The sequence below is a fragment of the Mobula birostris genome, chromosome 22 (genome assembly GCF_030028105.1).
Source record: "Mobula birostris isolate sMobBir1 chromosome 22, sMobBir1.hap1, whole genome shotgun sequence".
NCBI lineage: Eukaryota > Metazoa > Chordata > Chondrichthyes > Myliobatiformes > Myliobatidae > Mobula > Mobula birostris.
In genome coordinates this window covers 62,954,720-62,972,514 of record NC_092391.1, presented here as the reverse complement: position 1 = coordinate 62,972,514, position 17,795 = coordinate 62,954,720, and the positions used below count along the sequence as shown (strand labels likewise).

The 17,795-nt window shown below is 45.3% G+C and overlaps 1 protein-coding gene across 4 annotated transcripts in view; it reads right to left on the bottom strand.

Annotated features, from left to right (window-relative positions):
- pi4kab (phosphatidylinositol 4-kinase, catalytic, alpha b) overlaps nucleotides 1-17,795 on the bottom strand; it is a 347,746-nt gene that overhangs the window by 286,434 nt on the left and 43,517 nt on the right. For all 4 annotated transcript variants that reach the window (XM_072240890.1, XM_072240891.1, XM_072240889.1 and 1 more), the window contains exons 4-5: nucleotides 9,611-9,699; nucleotides 6,737-6,809 (exon numbers count right to left, since the gene is read on the bottom strand). In XM_072240890.1, coding sequence (XP_072096991.1) covers nucleotides 6,737-6,809; nucleotides 9,611-9,699 — 162 coding nt within the window. The remainder of the gene's footprint in view (nucleotides 1-6,736; nucleotides 6,810-9,610; nucleotides 9,700-17,795) is intronic.

Here is a 17,795-nt window from a genome sequence, read left to right as displayed (position 1 = left end):
CAGAATGCAGTGTTGGGAAATGTATGATAATTCATTTTGGTAAAAGGAACAATAGTGTGAACTATTATCCAAACAAGGAGAAAGTTCAAACATCAGAGGTGCAAAGGGACTTAGGAGTCCTTGTGGCAAGACTTCCAGAAGGTTAATTTACAGGTAAAGAAGGTAAAGGCAATGTTGGCATTTATTTCAACAGGAATAGAGAATAAAAGCAAGGAGATAATACTGAGCCTTTATAAGACACTAGTCAGGCCGCATTTGGAGTAATGTCAACAGTTTTGGGCCCCATTCACAGTAAGGATGTGCTGTGATTGGAGAGTCCAGAGGAGGTTCACAAGAATGTTTCCGGGAATGAAGAGGTGAACAAATGAGGAGAATTTGGCAGCTTTGGGCCTGTACTCAACAGAATTTAGAAGAATGTTGGGGGCTCTCATTGAAACCTACTGAATGTTGAAAGGACTAGATAGCGTAGATATGGAGAGAATGTTTCCTTTGGTGGGGGTATCCAGAACTAGAAGGAACAGCCTCAAAATTCAGGGGCGACCTTTTAGAACAGAGGTAAGGATTATTTTTTTGAGCCAGAGAGTAGTGAATCTGTGGAATGCTCTGCCACAGACAACAGTGGAGGCCAAGTTTGTGTCGTTTAAAGTTAAATTGGATAGATATATGGACAGGAAGGGAATGGAGGATTATGGACCGAGTGCAGGTCGGTGGGACTAGGTGAGAGTAGGAGTTCGGCATGGACTAGAAGGGCTGTAATTGTTATATGGCTATATGGTATTTTTAAGGTGGAAGTTGACAGTTTCCTGATCGGTCAGGACATCAAAGGACATGGCGAGAAGGCAGGTGTCTAGGGTTGAGTGGGATCTGGGATCAGCCATGATGAAATGGTGGAGCAGACTTGATGGGCTAAATGGCCTAATTCTGCTCCTATATCTTATGGTCTTATGATCTTACAAAAAAACGTAAGTGCATAAGTTAAATATTGTAAGGTACAGAACAGATTAACCAATGACACCTCAAATATGATGTGGCAGGGGGTTCAGAAGCCTGATGGTCTGAGTGAAGAAACTGTTTCCTATCCTGATCGTTCTTGTCTTTGTGCATCGGAGTTTCTTGCCTGATGGTAGAAAGTCAGAGGATGCTGGATGGATGGGTGGGATCCTTAATAATACTGAGGGCCCTGCGAATGCAGCACTCCTGATAAATGTCCCCGATGGATGGTAGGGAGACTCCTATGATCCTCTCAGCCATTCTCACAGTCCTTTGTACAGACTTCCAGTCCAATGCTCGGCTGCTCATATACCAGATAGATTTGCAACTTGTCAGGACGCTGTCAATGATAAGCAGCACTCAATAGCAGAAACTCATTTTCATGCAGTTCCTCTATGCTCTCGATAGTGACAAGCTGTAAACCCTTTCAGTCATGTGGGCAGATTCACACAACTTGATAGGAGAGGTACCATTGATTCCCACTACCTTACACTTCCCAGCCTTGCATCAATTTCCTTCCTTTGATTGTGTGTCTTATCCCTTGATTCCAACAGAAATTCATCCATCCCTTTGACAAATAATCAAACAGCCTTTAGTTACATTAGCACCATTAAAGATCCTTGATATTCCATCACGGAGAACTTCTGCTGATCAAAAAGAAAGCTGGCGTACACACAAAAAAATACAAATTAAAAATATCTAATATCAGAGGGCATGCATTGAAGGTGAGAGAGAGGGTTGGTTTAAAGGTAGATATCAGGGGTAAGTTTTTTTTACCCAGAGTGGTGGATGCCTGGAATAGTGGTAGAGGCAAATACATTGTAGTCTTTCAAGAGATGTTTCAATAGGCACATGGATGTGAGGACGATAGAGGGATATGGACACTGCATAGGTAGGAGGGATTAGAATTTGGGTGTTTGTGAGCAACACACACAAAACACTGGAGGAACTCAGCAGGCCAGGCAGCATCTATGCAAAAGAGCAAACAGTTGATGTTTCGGGCTGAGACCCTTCAGCAGGACTGGAGAAAAAAAAGATGAGGAGTGGAGTTTAAAAGAGGGGGGAGGGGAGGGAGAAACAAAAGGTGTTGGGTGAAACCGGGAGTGGAGAGGTAAAGAGCTAGGAAGTTGACTAGTGAAAGAGGTACAGGGCTGGAGAAGTGGGGGTCTGATAGGGAAGGACAGACGGCCAAGGAAGAAAGAAAAGGGGGAGGAGCACCAGAGGGAGGCGATGGGCAGGCAGGGAGATAAGATGAAAGAGGGAAAAGGGGATGAGGAATGGTGAAGGGGGATAGGCTATTAGCGGAAGTTAGAGAAATCAATGTTCATGCCATCAGGCTGAAGGCTACCCAGATGGAATATAAGATGTTGTTCCTCCAACTTGAGAGCGGCCTCATTGCGACAGTGGAAGAGACATATCAGAATGGAATTCAAATGGGTGGCCACTGGGAGATCCCACTTTTTCAGGCGGATGGAGCATAGATGCTTGGTGAAGCGGTCTCCCAATCTATGCTGGGTCTATAGAGGAGGCCACACCAGGAGCACTGGACACAATATATGACCCCAACAGAGAGCAGATGCGGTGAAGACGGAGGAATTGAGAGAAGGGAATGGCGTTTTTACAAGTAACAGGGTGAGAAGAGGTATAGTCCAGGTAGCTGTGAGAATCCATGAGTTTATAACAGACATCAATAGACATGCTGTCTCCATAGACAGAAACAGAGAGTTCGAGAAAGGGGAGAGAGGTGTTGGAAATGGACCAGGTAAATTCGAGGGCAGGGTGGAAGGTGGAGGCAAAGAGGATGAAGTTGATGAGTTCCGCATGGGTGCAGGAAGCAGCGCCAATGCAGTTGTCGATGTAGCATATAAAAAATGGGGGATGGACATCAGTGTGGGCTTGGAACATAGACTGTTCCACGTAGCCAACAAGAAAGCAGGCATAGCTACAGCCCATGCGAGTGCTCATGGCTACACCTTTTATTTGAAGGAAGTAGGAGGAACCAAAGGAGAAATTATTAAGCATGAGGACAAGTTCCGCTAGATGAAGGAGAGTACTGGTGGAGGGGAACTGGTTGGGTCGGGTGTCCAGAAAGAAGCGGAGAGCTTGGAGGGCTTCCTGGTGGGGGATGCAGGTGTATAGGGACTGGGCATCCACAGTGAGAATAAGATGATGGGGACCAGGAAATTTGAAATCATTGAAAATACCCAGAGTGTGTGAAGTGTCACAGATGTAGGGAGGAGGGAATGAATTAGAGGGGATAAAACAGAGTCAAGGTATGCAGTTATGAGTTCAGTGGGGCAGAAACAAGATGAAACACTGGGTCTACCTGGACAAGCGGGTTTGTGGATCTTGGGTAGGTAGAAACAGGAGATGCAGGCTGCGGGAACAATGAGGTTGGTAGCAGTAGATGGGAGATCCCCAAAGCTAATAAGGTAGGTGATGGTGATGGTGCTCGTGCTCCTTAGTGGGGTCCTGTTCGAGGGGTAGGTAAGGGGAGGTGTCTGAGAGTTGTCGCTGGGCCTCAACAAGATAGAGGTTAGTACACCAGACTACTACAGCATCCCTCTTATCTGCGGGTTTGATGGTGAGGTTAGGATTAGTGGGGAGCGAGTGGAGAACAGAGCTTTCAGAAGGAGTGAGGTTGAAATTGGAGAGAGAAGTGTTGCAGCCGAGACAGTTGATATCCCGTCAGCAGAGCAGGCAGAAGACCTGAGCGGAATGTCCAGAAAGAAGAGGAGGATTGAAGACAGGAGAAGAGGTCATCTGTGTGTGGTGGACAGTCCTTGCCAAAGAAGTAGGCTGGGAGACCGAGGCGGCACAGCAGACATGGAACTCACTGAGGTGAGGGCACAGAGAGGCAAAGGTGAGGCCCCTACTGAGGACAGAATGTTCTGCCTCAGAGAGGGGTAGGTTGGAGGTAATGGTGAAGACCCGGCACACTGGGATTGGAGGGGGAAGGGGGTCGGTAGTATCTGAGGAGAAGGGAGGTTTGGGTGTTCAGGGATGGTGGGGTGTAAAGAAGATGGAGTCTCCAAGGACCCAAGAGCTGGTAGTGGGACCTAAGAGAGACGGGATTGCGCAGTGGTGGTGGAGGAAGGGGAAACCGGGGATCCAGGGGCAGCACGTGAAGTCCCGGCCTAGATATCAAGGCTATAGTCGGGTTGGAGGCTGCGTAATCAGCACTTTGGAGGTGACCAAGGTCGTTGGAACCCGCATTGATGGTAGTGGAGTCCAGGTTTTGAATCTGCTCTGTATCATTATAGCCGTTGTGTTGAATGTGCTCTGGATCGTTAGAGCCGATGTTTTAAATCTGCTCCAGAACACTAGAGCCGTTGTTTTAAATCTGCTCTGGAACATTAGAACCATTGTGTTGAATCTGCTCTGGATCGTTAGAGACGATGCTTTAAATCTACTCTGGAACGTTAGAGCCATTGTTTTGAATCTGCTCTGCAATGTTAGAGCTATTGTTTTATCCTTCCATTGGCAGTTTTTGATTTGATTTTTAGCTGATTTGGCATAACCTTGTGGGCCGAAGGGCCTGTTCGTGTGCTGTACTGTTCTGTGTTCTATGTTCTATGTTCTAAATCCATGCAGTTACTAAAAACCAGCATAATCAAAGACCCACCTACATTTCCAATTCCCTTCTTCAGAAGCTGAAAAAAGCCTGAAAGTATGCACCACTAGGCTCCAAGACATCTTCTACTCCAATGTTAAATAGTTCCCAAGAACAATAAGTGGACTCTCTGGTTATGATTTTTCACCTTCTCATTTCCCTGCATTGCACTCTCTCTATCACTGTTTCAAATTGATAAATAGAGTGGTGAATCTGTGAAATTCATTGCCACAGGTGGCTGTGGAGGCCAAGTCTTTATGTATATTTAAGGCAGAGGTTGATAGATTCTTGATTGGTCATGGCATGAAGGGAGATGGGGAGAAGACAGGATTTTGGGGCTGAAGGAAAAAATGGGCCAAATGGCCTGATCGTGTTCCTATATCTTATGGTCTTATGGTCTTTATTCTGCATTGTCATTGCTTTACCTTGTTCTACCTCAATGTACTGTGCACCAGTTTGAGCTGTATGAACTGTATGCAAGACATTCGCAGTACACAAGTTCAAATTGATAAGAATAAACTGTTTCCATTCCAACTTGGTCATATAGGATTCTGTTTCACACAGGTACATCACGCCCACTCTGTGATATGATGGATGTGCAGTAGTGTGCAAAAGTCTTTGGGCAACAAGGTGGAGATACACCTCTACCAAAGGAGGTGTAAGGCGCTCCATCCTTCCACTGGCCTGCAGGTCACCCTCAGGCAAGGTGTAGCACCTGCTTAGTTCCTCCCCTCCCACCCCGATCAGGGTCACATGAAGCCATGGGAGGATAGTGGATGGTCATACAAGAAGCTGGTGCTTATCATAAGTCCTGACGCCAGGCAGACAATCTCTAAAGTAGTGGTCGCCAACCAGTCAATCGCGATTGACCAGTCGATCTTTGAGACTTTTCCAGTAGATCCCGAAAAAAAATTAAAAATGCACACCGGGCAGAAAAGACCAGAAGTAAAACCCCCCAAACCCGGGAGCACCACTACATTACCATTATCCTAATCGGCATCAACCTATCTTTATAATGCTAACATTACAACACTTCTCCCCCTTTAAATTCCAACATTCCCCAAATGTAAAAGAACTGGAAAACAAAAAAAAACAGTGGTGTCATTAGCTTGCGTACCTCTGAAACTTATACTAGTGTCTCAGTAACAGTTTACCAATACAAAACACCTGAAAAACCTGGCAGATTCAACATTCAGTCTAACAAAGGAAACTGTCCATTCAAATATTCAGTCTGTCAGGAGGTTTGCAAGGGTGCTGTGCTGCAACAGATGAAAATTATTAAATCAAACTACAGGAGCTATCTTACTGACAGACACCTCACAGACTGTCTCAGACTGGCTGTCTGTAGTTATGAGCCAAATTTCAGGGAACTAGCAGAAAGTATTCAGCCCCAGTCATCACACTGAGTGCAACAGTCAATTTTTATTCATTTATTTTTCATGTTGAAATAAAATTAAATAATGAAACACAGAATTAAAGGTGTTGTAATGTGAGCATTATAAAAATAAGTAATCCCAATTAAGATACTGGCAACATAGCAATACTCCTGCTACAGCCGCCTGCAAAGGGAGACTGCTTCCGGTGCTGCGGGGCTCCACTTCTGGCCTCTTCTACCCGGTGCGCATGAGTGTGTCTAAACGATTTAGTAGGTTGATCTTGCCTTTCACTAAGGCCGAGGTAGGGGATCTTGGGCTTAAAAAGGTTGGCGACCACTACTCTAAAGTATTGATAATGGCTGGGGTCACCCGTCTTGTAGAGACACTGCCCAGAAGAAGGTAATGGCAAAAGACTTCTCCAGAAAAATTTACCAAGTACAATCCCGGTCATGGAAAGATGACGACTGCCTACGTCATAGTACACAGCACATAATGATGATGATGCAAAAGTCTTAGGCACCCTAGCTATACATACGTGCTTAAGCATTTCACACAGTACTGTATATAGCAGGTGGTCAGTGAGCTTCACTGGCTCATTTGCCAATGGACAATCAAGACAATTAATGAAACATCCTTTTAAATCTTTTACCCTCCAGTTGAGGGCCAGCTCTGGAACCAACTCCTTCACACTAATCTACCATTTTATGAAATTAAAGAATTTTGATATCAACCTTAGGAAAATTAATGTTTCCCGTACCTTTATCCTGAGTCTGAGGTGCCAGACACATTCCCAAAAGCACTTCCATTACATCCAATATTGCCTTTAGAATCTGAAAAATGATTATAAAATATTAATAATGGAAAACTAAGTTTTAAAAGAGAGTGTTAAATGCATGAAAGGGCTGCTGAGAGGCAACTTGCACCTTGAAAATTGTATCTTATAAGATAATACTTCACACACCAGAGGGAATAAACCTATTATTCAAATTTTAAGTCCAAAATAAATTTATTATCAAAGTACAGCATACACAGTACTATGAAAAAGCCTAAGACACATGTAAAAAATTCTGTAAAGCAAAGATGCTTTCAAAAACAATGAAACAAAAAGTTTCTATATGTCAAAAAAATTACTTTGGCTATCTCGCTTGCTTCTGTCACTCCACGTAATCCCAGACAACCTCAATAATGTTGAGATCAGGGCTCAGTGGAGACCACACCACTTGCTGTAGAACTCCTTGTTCTACTTTTCACTGAAGGTAGTTCTTTATAACCTTGGCCATGTGTTTGGGGTCAGTATCCTGCTACAGGATGAAGTTGGGGCTGATCAGTTGCCTCCCTGATGGTATTGCATGATGGATGAGAATCTGCTTGTACCTCTCAGCATTGAGGATTCCATTAAGTCTGACTGGATCACCAACTCCATTTGTTGAAATTCAGCCTCAAATCTGCAGTGAACCTCTGCCATTCTTCACTATTCTCTACAGACACTCATCTATGTAGTGCTCTCCAGCTCTTCTACAGACTAACTGCCTCCTGTTTGAGCCAAAACGTCAAATTTTGACTTGTCAGTCCAGAGATCTTGCTCAGCACCCCCATCCTTGTGTTTTTGTGCACAGATGAGTCTCTTGAATTTGTTTCCATTTAGAGGAATAGTTTTTTGGCAGCAACTCATCCATGAAAACAACTTCTGCGAAGACTTCTCTGGACTGTAGAGAGATGTTCCTGGGTTCCAGTGGTTTCTGTGAGTTCATAACTGATAGCAATGCTGGACCTCTTCCAATTTAGAAGAGTCGTCAGTTTGATGCATCTCTCGTCTGCTGTACTCAAGTTTCCGTGGTTGACCAATGCTTTTCTAGTCCTCAACCTTGCCCATTTGTTTCTGCTTTGTCGGAAGAGCTTGGACAGCACATCTTGAAATTCCTGTCAGCCACAAAATTTCTGCTTGGAAGAGAACCTGCTGAAGCAGGATGACCACCTTGTGCCTTGTTGCTGTGCTCACTCTTGCCATGGTGTCAGAATTGATGATTTAGAGGTTAACCTGTCATAACTGATATACCCTCACCTTTTAGCATGGTTGTCCTTCACCCAGTTTGATTTCTTCTACACCTGTTTCTGTTTCAGTTAATCAGTTTAGTTCATTCAGCTCACTGTCATTGATCATTAGCACCTGTTGTTATCTTTGTTCAATCATGTACTGAGCTACATACCTACAAAGTCATCAAGATTTTATTTGAAAAGTGGTATATTACTTAATATCAAAATCACAAAAAAATCTGCAGATGCTGCAAATCTAAAGCAACTCAAACAAAATGCTGAAGGAACGCAGCAGGTCAGGCAGCATCTACGGAAAAGAGTAAACAGTCGATGTTTCGGCTTGAGACCAGTCTTGGCCCAAAATGTCGATTGTTTACTCTTTTCCATAGACGCTGCCTGGCCTGCTGAGTTCCTTCAGCATTTTGTGTGTGTTGGTTTCACTGATTTTTTTTAAAAACAGAATACAAAAAAATTCTCTGCAACGTTTAATTTTTTGGAAAATTAATATTTGGAAATTTAAAATTTTGTAGGACAAAAAATAAACACCAAAAACAAAATTTATATTTTAAAAATCTAGAATGTCTAAGATTTTAGTACTGTGTGTGTAACCATATGCTACCCTGTGATGCGTTTTCTTGTGGGCATATACAGCAAATTCATGGTTTATTGTTCAAAAACACAAAACACATATTTCTCGGAGCAAGCACTCATAAAAAAATTGGGAATATAGATAACCAAAGGGTACACATTCTTCTAATAATTGAAAAGTAACTTATATCAATTAAACTGTTAATACCTAATTGCTACAGATTTAGAATTACAGCAATTTTTCAATAATATATAACAATACTGTTATAACACAAGACTAATCGTAGACTTGGTTAAAAATTCAGAACAAATTGTGGGCCAAAGGGCCCGCACAATGATGTACTATTCTATGTTCTATTACCTAATTCAAATAATTAGTATTTAAATAGTTACAGGCATTTCTAGCAAAATAAATTTTCCAGTGTATGCAGAACTGAAGCTTTATAAGGCAGTCAAACCACAACTGGAGTATTGTAGCAGATTAGGGCCCCTTATCTAAGACAAGACGTACTAGCATTGCAGAAGATTCAAGAGGTTCATGGAAATGAAAGACTTAACATCTGAGGAGTGTTTGATGGCTCTGGGCTCGTACATACTGACGTTTAGAAGAATGAGGGGGGAATCTCATTGAAACCTATTGAAAGGCCTAGACAGAGCGGAAGTGGAGAGGATGTCTCCTAAGTGGAGGAGTCTGGGACCAGAGGACACAGCCTCAGAAAACAAGGATGACCCTTTAGAACAGAGATGAGAAGGAATTTCTTTATCCAGTGGGTGGTGAGTCTGTAGAATTCAATGCCACAGATGGCTGGAGAGGCCAAGTCCATGAGTATATTTAAAGCAGACATTGATAGGTTCTTGATTAGATAGGCATCAAAGGTTACAGAGGGAAGTCAGGAGAATGGGGTTGAGAGGGATAATAAATCAGCCATGATGAAATGGCAGAGCAGACTCAATAGCCTAATACTGCCCCTATATCTTACGGTCTTATGTAATCAGAATACTGTCTCACCTGTCCTGCTAACGTAGAATCTTTCTGGGCTACATCAAAAAGTAGAGTCACTAAGCAGAAGCTGAAGTTTTCAGCAATTGGAAGCTTTCCTGCAAGGTAGAAACAAACAGCAATGTTTAAACTTTCTCCTCAACAACTTTCCATTTACAAGTGATGCCCACACTCAACATATAAAAATTCACATGAATCCTACTCCTGTCCAAAGATGTACTTACCATGATGAAATTAAAAATCTGTAGATTCTTGATAGAGTGGATGGGTGAGGAGGGAGTCTAAGACCAAACTATACAGCCTCAGAGGAATGTCCATTTAGAGATGAGGAGAGTACTGAATCTGTGAAATATGTTGCCACAGGCAGCTGTGGAGGGCAAGTCATTGGGTATATTTAAGGCAGAAATTGACAGATTGCAGCTCCTTAGGGACTGGGTTAGGGAACTGGAGCTGCAGCTCGATGACCTTCATCTGGTCAGGGAAAGTGAAGAGGTGATAGAGAGGAGCTACAAGCAAGTGGTCACACTGGGGCCTTGGAAGTCAGATAAGTGGGTAACAGTTAGGACAGGGAAGGGCAAGAGGCAGAGTACCCCTGTGGCTGTGTACAATAAGTGCTCCTGTTTGAGTACTGTTGCGGGGGACGGCGTACCTGGAGGAAGCAACAGTGGCCGCGCCTCTGGCATAGAGTCTGGCCCTGTGGCTCAGAAGGGTAGGGAATGGAAGAAGGCAGCAGTAATAGGGGACTCAATAGTTAGGGGGTCAGACAGGAACGCAGATGGTAGTTTGCCTCCCAGGTGCCAGGGTCCGGGATGTTTCTGATCACGTCCACGATATCCTGAAGGGAGAAGGTGAACAGCCAGAGGTCGTGGTACATATTGGTACCAATGACATACGTAGGAAAAGGGAGGAGGTCCTGAAAACAGACTACAGGGAGTTAGGAAGGAAGTTGAGAAGCAGCACCGCAAAGGTAGTGGTCTCGGGATTACTGCCTGTGCCACACGACAGTGAGTATAGGAATAGAGTGAGGTGGAGGATAAATGTGTGGCTGAGGGATTGGAGTAGGGGGCAGGGATTCAGATTTCTGGATCATTGGGACCATTTTTGGGGCAGGTGTGACCTGTATAAAAAGGACGGTTGCACTTGAATCGGAGGGGGATCAATATCCCGGCAAAGAGGTTTGCTAAGGCTGGGGTGGTGGGAACCAAACTGAAGAGACGGAGGAGGAGGCTGTTGGCTCACAAATGGAGAAAGCTTGTAGACAGTGTGAGAGGGAGGATAGGCAGGTGAAAGAGAAGGGATGCGCTCAGACTGATGGTTTGAGATTAGATTAGATTATGAGAACACTCAGTCCTCTTTTTATTGTCATTTAGAAATGCATACATGCATTAAGAAATGATACAATGTTTCTCCGGAGTGATATCACAGAAAACAGGACAAACCAAAGACTAACACTGACAGAACTACATAATTATAACATATAGTTACAGCAGTTCAAAGAAATACCATAATTTGATGAAGAACAAACCATGGGCACGGTAAATAAAGTCTCAAAAGTCCCCGAGTCGATCAACTCCTGAGTCTCCGATAGCAGGCAGCAAAAGGGAGAAACTCCCTGCCATAAACCTCCAGGCACCGTCAACTTGCTGATGCCTTGGAAGCAGCCGACCACAGCCAACACTGAGTCCATCTGTCCGAAAACTTCGAGCCTCCGACCAGCCCCTCCAATACAGCCTCCCGAGCGCCAACCTCTGCCGAGCACCTTCAGCCTCGCCCCGGCCGCTGAAACAAGCAAAGCTGAGAATTCCAGGGCCTTCTGCTCCGGAGATTCCGGTTACCAGAGAGTAGCAGCGGCAGCGAAGCGGGCATTTCAGAAGTTTTCCAGATGTTCCTCCGTGCTCTCACGTCTGTCTTCATCAAATCAGAATTGTGCATGGTCCCCTACTTGACAGATAACAGACATCACTACCAAAGTGGCCGCATGTGATGTGTCTATTTTAATGCAAGAAGCATCATGAACAAGGCCGATGAATTACGAGCGTGGATCAATACTTGGAACTATGATGTCCTAGCAGGAATGGTTACTTAAGAGTGCCAGGCCATAGATGTTTCAGGAAGGACAGGGAGGAAGGCAAAAGGGGTGGGGCTGTGGCACTGCTGATCAGAGATAGTGTCAAGGCTGCAGAAAAGGAGGAACTCATGAAGGAATTGTCTACTGAGTCTCTATGGGTTGAAGTTAGAAAAAGGAAGAGGATCAATTACTCTACTGGGTGTTTTTTATAGACCACCCGATAGTAACAGGGACATAGGGGAGCAGAAAGGGAGACAGATTCTGGAAAGGTGTAATAATAATAGGGTGGTGGGAGATTTTAATTTTCCAAATATTGATTGGCATCTCCCGAGAGCAAGCGGTTTAGATGGAGTGGAGTTTGTTGGTGTGTTCAGGAAGGATTCCTGACACAATGCGTAGATAAGCCCAGAAGAGGAGAGACTGTACTTGATCTGGTATTGGGAAATGAACCTGGTCAGGTGTCAGATCTCTTGGTGGGAGAGCATTTTGGAGATAGTGATCGCAATTCTATCTCCTTTACCTCCAGGCAGTCGACAACTTCACCTACCTGGGCAGCATACTCTCTCGCGCAGTGAACATAGACGCTGAGGTCAACAACAGGATTGCCAAAGCCAGCGCCGCCTTTGGGAGACTCCGTGAGAACGTCTGGGAGCGGAGAGGACTCGGCCTTACCACCAAGCTGAAGGTCTACTGTGCAGTGGTCCTTACCACCCTCCTCTACGCCAGCGAGACCTGGACTGTCTACAGCAGACACGCTAAACAGCTCAACCACTTTCACCTGAGCTGTCTCCGCAGACTCCTCCACATCAGGTGGCAGAACAAAGTCCCCGACACGGAAATCCTGGAACGAGGTGGGCTCTGCAGCGTCTACACCCTCCTGCTGAAAGCCCAAGCCAGGTGGGCTGGACATGTGGTCAGAATGCCAGACAGCCGATTGCCTAAGCAGCTGCTGTACGGAGAACTGTGTCAGGGCAAGCGCTCAGTCGGGGGGCAGAAGAAACATTACAAAGACTGCCTCAAAGCGTCCCTCAAAGGCCTGGGTGTCGACATCAACACGTAGGAGACACTTGCCCTCGACCGTCCAGCTTGGCGCAGCAAGATCACCACAGGAGCCCGTGCAGCTGAAGTCAGGCGCATCATCGAGGCACAACGAAAGCGTGCTGTGCGCAAGGCCCGAGCAGCATCCACTGCCACGACAGCACCCACTCACTTGTGTCCCACATGTGGGCGAGCCTTCAGGGCCCGGAATGGCATCATCAGTCACCTCCGGACCCACAGCCACCAATCTCCCATTTGACTTTGAAACCATGGTCATCTTCGATTGCAAAGGACAAACAACAACAACAATCTCCTTTACCATAGCACTGAAGAGGAATAGGAACAGACAAGTTAGAAAGGTGTTTAATTGGAGTAAGGGGAAATATGGAGCTATCAGGCAGGAACTTGGAAGCATAAATTGGGAACAGATGTTCTCAGGGAAATGTACAGCAGAAATGTGGCAAATGTTCAAAGGATATTTGTGAGGTGTTCTGCATAGGTACTTTCCAATGAGACAGGGAAAGGATGTTAGGGTACAGGAACCGTGGTGTACAAAGGCTGTTGAAAATCTAGTCAAGAAGAAGAGCTCACAAAAGGTTCAAAAATCTAGGTAATGATAGAGATCTAGAAGATTATAAGAGTAGCAGGAAGGAGCTTAAGAATAAAATTAGGAGAGCCAGAAGGGGCCATGAGAAGGCCTTGGCGAGCAGGATTAAAGAAAACCCCAAGGCATTCTACAAGTAGGTGAAGAGCAAGAGGATAAGACCTGAGAGAATAGGACCAATCAAGTATGACAGTGGATAAGCATGTATGGAACCGGAGCAGATAGCATAGATACTTAATGAATACTTTACTTCAATATTCACTATGGAAAAGGATCTTGGCAATTGTAGCGATGACTTAGAGCGGATTGAAAAGATTGAGCATCGACATTAAAAAAGAGGATGTGCTGGAGCTTTTGGAAAGCATCAAATTGGATAAGTCTACAGGACCAGATGAGATGTACCCCAGGTGGGAGGCGTAGGAGGAGATTGCTGAGCCTCTAGCAATGATTTTTGCAACATCAATGCAGACGGGAGAGGTTCCAGAGGATTGGAGGATTGCAAATGTTGTTCCCTTATTCAAGAAAGGGAGTAGAAATAACCCAGGAAATTATAGACCAGTGAATCTTACTTCAGTGGTTGGTAAGTTGATGGAAAAGATCCTGAGAGGGAGGAATTATGAACATTTGGAGAGGCATAATATGATTAGGAATAGTCAGCATGGCTTTGTCAAAGGCAGGTCATGCCTTAAGAGCCTGATTGAATTTTTTGAGGATGTGACTAAACACATTGATGAAGGTAGAGCAGTAGATGTAGTGTATATGGATTTCAGCAAGGCATTTGATAAGGTACCCCATGCCAGGCTTATTGAGAAAGTAAGGAGGCATGGGACCAAGGGGACATTGCTTTGTGGATCCAGAACTGGCTTGCCCACAGAAGCCAAAGAGTGCTTGTAGACGGGTTATATTCTGCATGGAGGTCGGTGACCAGTGGTGTGCCTCAGGGGTCTGTTCTGGGACCTCTTCTCTTGGTGATTTTTATAAATGGACGTAGATGAGGCAGTGGAGGGATGGGTTAGTAAATTTGCTGATGACACAAAGGTTGGGGGTGTTGTGGATAGTGTGGAGGGCTGTCAGAGGTTACAGCGGGACATCAACAGGATGCAAAACTGTGCTGAGAAGTGGTAGATCGAGTTCAACCCAGATAAGTATGAGGTGGTTCATTCTGGTAGGTCAAATATGATGGCAGAATATAGTATGAATGGTAAGACTCTTGGTATTGTGGAGGAACAGAGGGATCTTGGGGTCTGAGTCCACAGGACACTCATAGGTGCTGCACAGGTGGACTCTGTGGTTAAGAAGGCATATGGTACACTGGCCTTCATCAACCGTGGGATTGAGTTTAAGAGCTGAGAGGTAATGTTGCAGCTATACAGGACCCTGGTCAGACCCCATTTGGAGTACTGTGCTCAGTTCTGGTCGCCTCACTACAGGAAGGATATTGAAAGGGTGCAGAGGAGATTTACAAGGATGTTGCCTGGATTGGGGAGCATGCCTTATGAGAATATGTTGAGTGAACTCGGCCTTTTCTCCTTGGAGCGACGGAGGATGAGAGGTGACCTGATAGAGGTGCATAAGATGATGAGAGGCAATGATCGTGTGGATAGGCAGAGGCTTTTTCCCAGGACTGAACTGGCTGCCACAAGAGAACACAGTTTTAAGGAGCTTGGAAGTAGGTATAGAGGAGATTTCAGGGGTAAGTTTTTTTTTTTACGCAGAGAGTGGTGAGTGCGTGGAATGGGCTGTCAGTGACGGTGATGGAGGCGGAAATGATAGGGTCTTTTAAGAAACTCCTAGACAGGTACATGGAACTTAGAAAAATACAGGGCTATGGGTAATCTTAGGTAATTTCTAAGTAAATACATGTTCAGCACAGCATTGTGGGCCAAAGGGCCTGTGTTGTGCTGTAGGGTTTCTACGTTTCTAGATTCTTAACTAGTGCATAAGACCATAAGATATAGGAGCAGAATTAGGCCACTTAGCCCATCTAGCTGTGAAGGGATACGGGGAGAAGGCAAGAGATTGGGACTGAGAGGGAAATGGATCAGCCACGATGAAATGGCTGAGCAGACTCGATAAGCCAAATAGCCTAATCGTCCTATACCTTATGCTCTAAATTTATTATCGAAGTACATATACAGTACTGTGCAAATATCTTCGGCACCGTAAATTTTTTATTTGGTTTCAGATGGTATGACCTCCGCAGAGCCCTGATTGCAACATCATTGAGGTTGTCTGCGATTATCAGGAGAGTAAGAAGCAAGCAAGACAGCCAAAGTCTGCAGAAGAACTGTGGCAAGATTTCCGAGATGCTTGGAACCACCTGCCAGCTGTTTTTTTTATATATAAAACTGCACAATAGTGTACCTAAGAGAATTGATGCAGTTTTGGTGGTCACACCTATTTAACATGCTGCAAGGTTTCATTGCTAACGAAGTGCTCTCTTTGTAATGTTTCACTGCTGAGATAATGGTTTCTCTGTAGCAGCAATGTTTGGGTTATGACTGGAGATAACGGGGTTTTGGAATGCGGGGCTATCCAATGAGAGAAATATTGTTCTTTCTTGTGAGTCTGGAAGAGAGATTTTCGCAGTCTTTGGACGGGGAGAGATGAGGAGAGAAGACGCGAATGGAGAGAGTTGGTACACCGCCGGAGTGGACTTGGAGCGAGGGTCCAAAGGTCAGCGATGATCAGAGGAGGTCGATAGTGGCTGACCGGCTTATCAGTGAGCTCCAACTTTGCACAATAGATTGTTTCATGAGAATGGGCCCTTTTTCTTTTATTTTTGTTTTCTTTACTAACCATGTAGTCAAATTATAAAGCTCAATCATTTAATCGCATATTGTGTACTGTTTGTTATTTCGGGGTACTGATTTGTAACAGGAGACACATTGCGCAGCATCCACCCAAAGGAGATTTCTTAAGTTTGGCTGGGCCAGGGGGTCTATATTAAGCCGCTAGCCTAAGAGAGAGTTACAATTGTGGGGGCTACGTTTGGGATTGATTCCATTGGATGCTGTGTGATTACCCTGAGCAATGAACCAGTGGGGTAGATATTCATACTCCGGATGAATTATTAATTCGCCTGTTAAGTACAGTTGAAGTTGCGATTGTGGGCGGAGGTTTGATAAAATGGCTGGCGCAGCTCTCGTTTTAATGCAGACCAGCACTGAGGTAGCAGTAGCTGGGAGCGGAGATTTCAAAGACAGAGTTCTCTCATTTCTGAGGAGTGAGGGGAAGGAGTGGTTGTGATTAGTCCACGTCCCCCGGTGGAGAGTGAGAATTCTAAGTTAGTATCCACCCTTACTTTTCTGGCAAATAAATGGAAAAATCAGATTCGAAGTCCTAGCTATGGCAGGCTCCGCCTATTCTCTTGAATAATACCCACCCCTACAGGGGAGGAGGAGTATGAAACTTGGGTGGAGCGGACCTCTCAGTTGTCAGATGATGAAAAGCGACAGAGATTGGTTGAAAGTTTGAATGGGCGGGCTGCTGATGTTGTGAGAACCGTCAAAGTGCAGTCTCCCGTAGCGACAGCTGCCAATTATCTGCAAGCACTGGATAATGCTTTTGGTCCAATTGGAAGCCCGATGGAGCTCATGCTGGGGTTTCAGAACATGCATCAGGAGAAAGGGGAGAAGCTTTCTGCTTTTATTTTTCGGCTAGAGAGGCAGCTAAATTGCTTGCAGTGCAGAGGGGTCATTCAGGCGGCTGAGGTGGATCAGTTAAGAATGGACCAGATAGCCAGGGGCGCCCAGCCCCATGACCTGATTACTTGGGGTCTCTGACAGTCTCGTAAGATGCGCCCCCCCCCCCCCCATCTTTTGTTGAGCTGATCAGAGAGGTATGGGGAGGAGAACACGGTGGACTCAGTCAGCAGGGTACAGTCCTCGGTAGTAGTCCCCTGCGGTGAAGTGACCGCAGATAGTCTACCCCGGGGAGTGGTAGAGGAGATTGTGGCAAAGTTGAGAATGGAGATATGTCGGCTGTTATCAGCGAGTGTGACCGCACCCCCCCCCCCCATGTGATGGAGCTGATGGGGGGGAGATTCCCCAAGGGGACAATCAATGCGGAGGGCTGCTGGCAGCAGGTGTCATGCCAGAAGCAGAGTGAACCTCCGAGTACCTAAGCAGAGAGAGTTGTTGGGAAAACTTAGAGGAGACCCAGTGAGGGAATGGCCTGGTGTCTCTGGGGGAACAGGTTCTCAGCAATGTACCAAAGAATCCCTGAAAGCGAAAGGCCCAATTCCTGAAGGCTTAGTGGGTCTATGCTCCAGTGTGTCGCTACGAATAGAGAGTATTTATGCTAAAGCCATACTCGACACCGGGTCGCAGGTCATGTAGTTGTACCATTCATTTTACAAACGGTATCTGAAGCATTTACCATTGACCCCACTCAGGGCACTGGAGACCTGGGGTCTCATTGCCGGTGATTATCCATACGACAGTTATTTGTCAGTGAAGTTGGAGCTCTTGGAGGCCGATGTG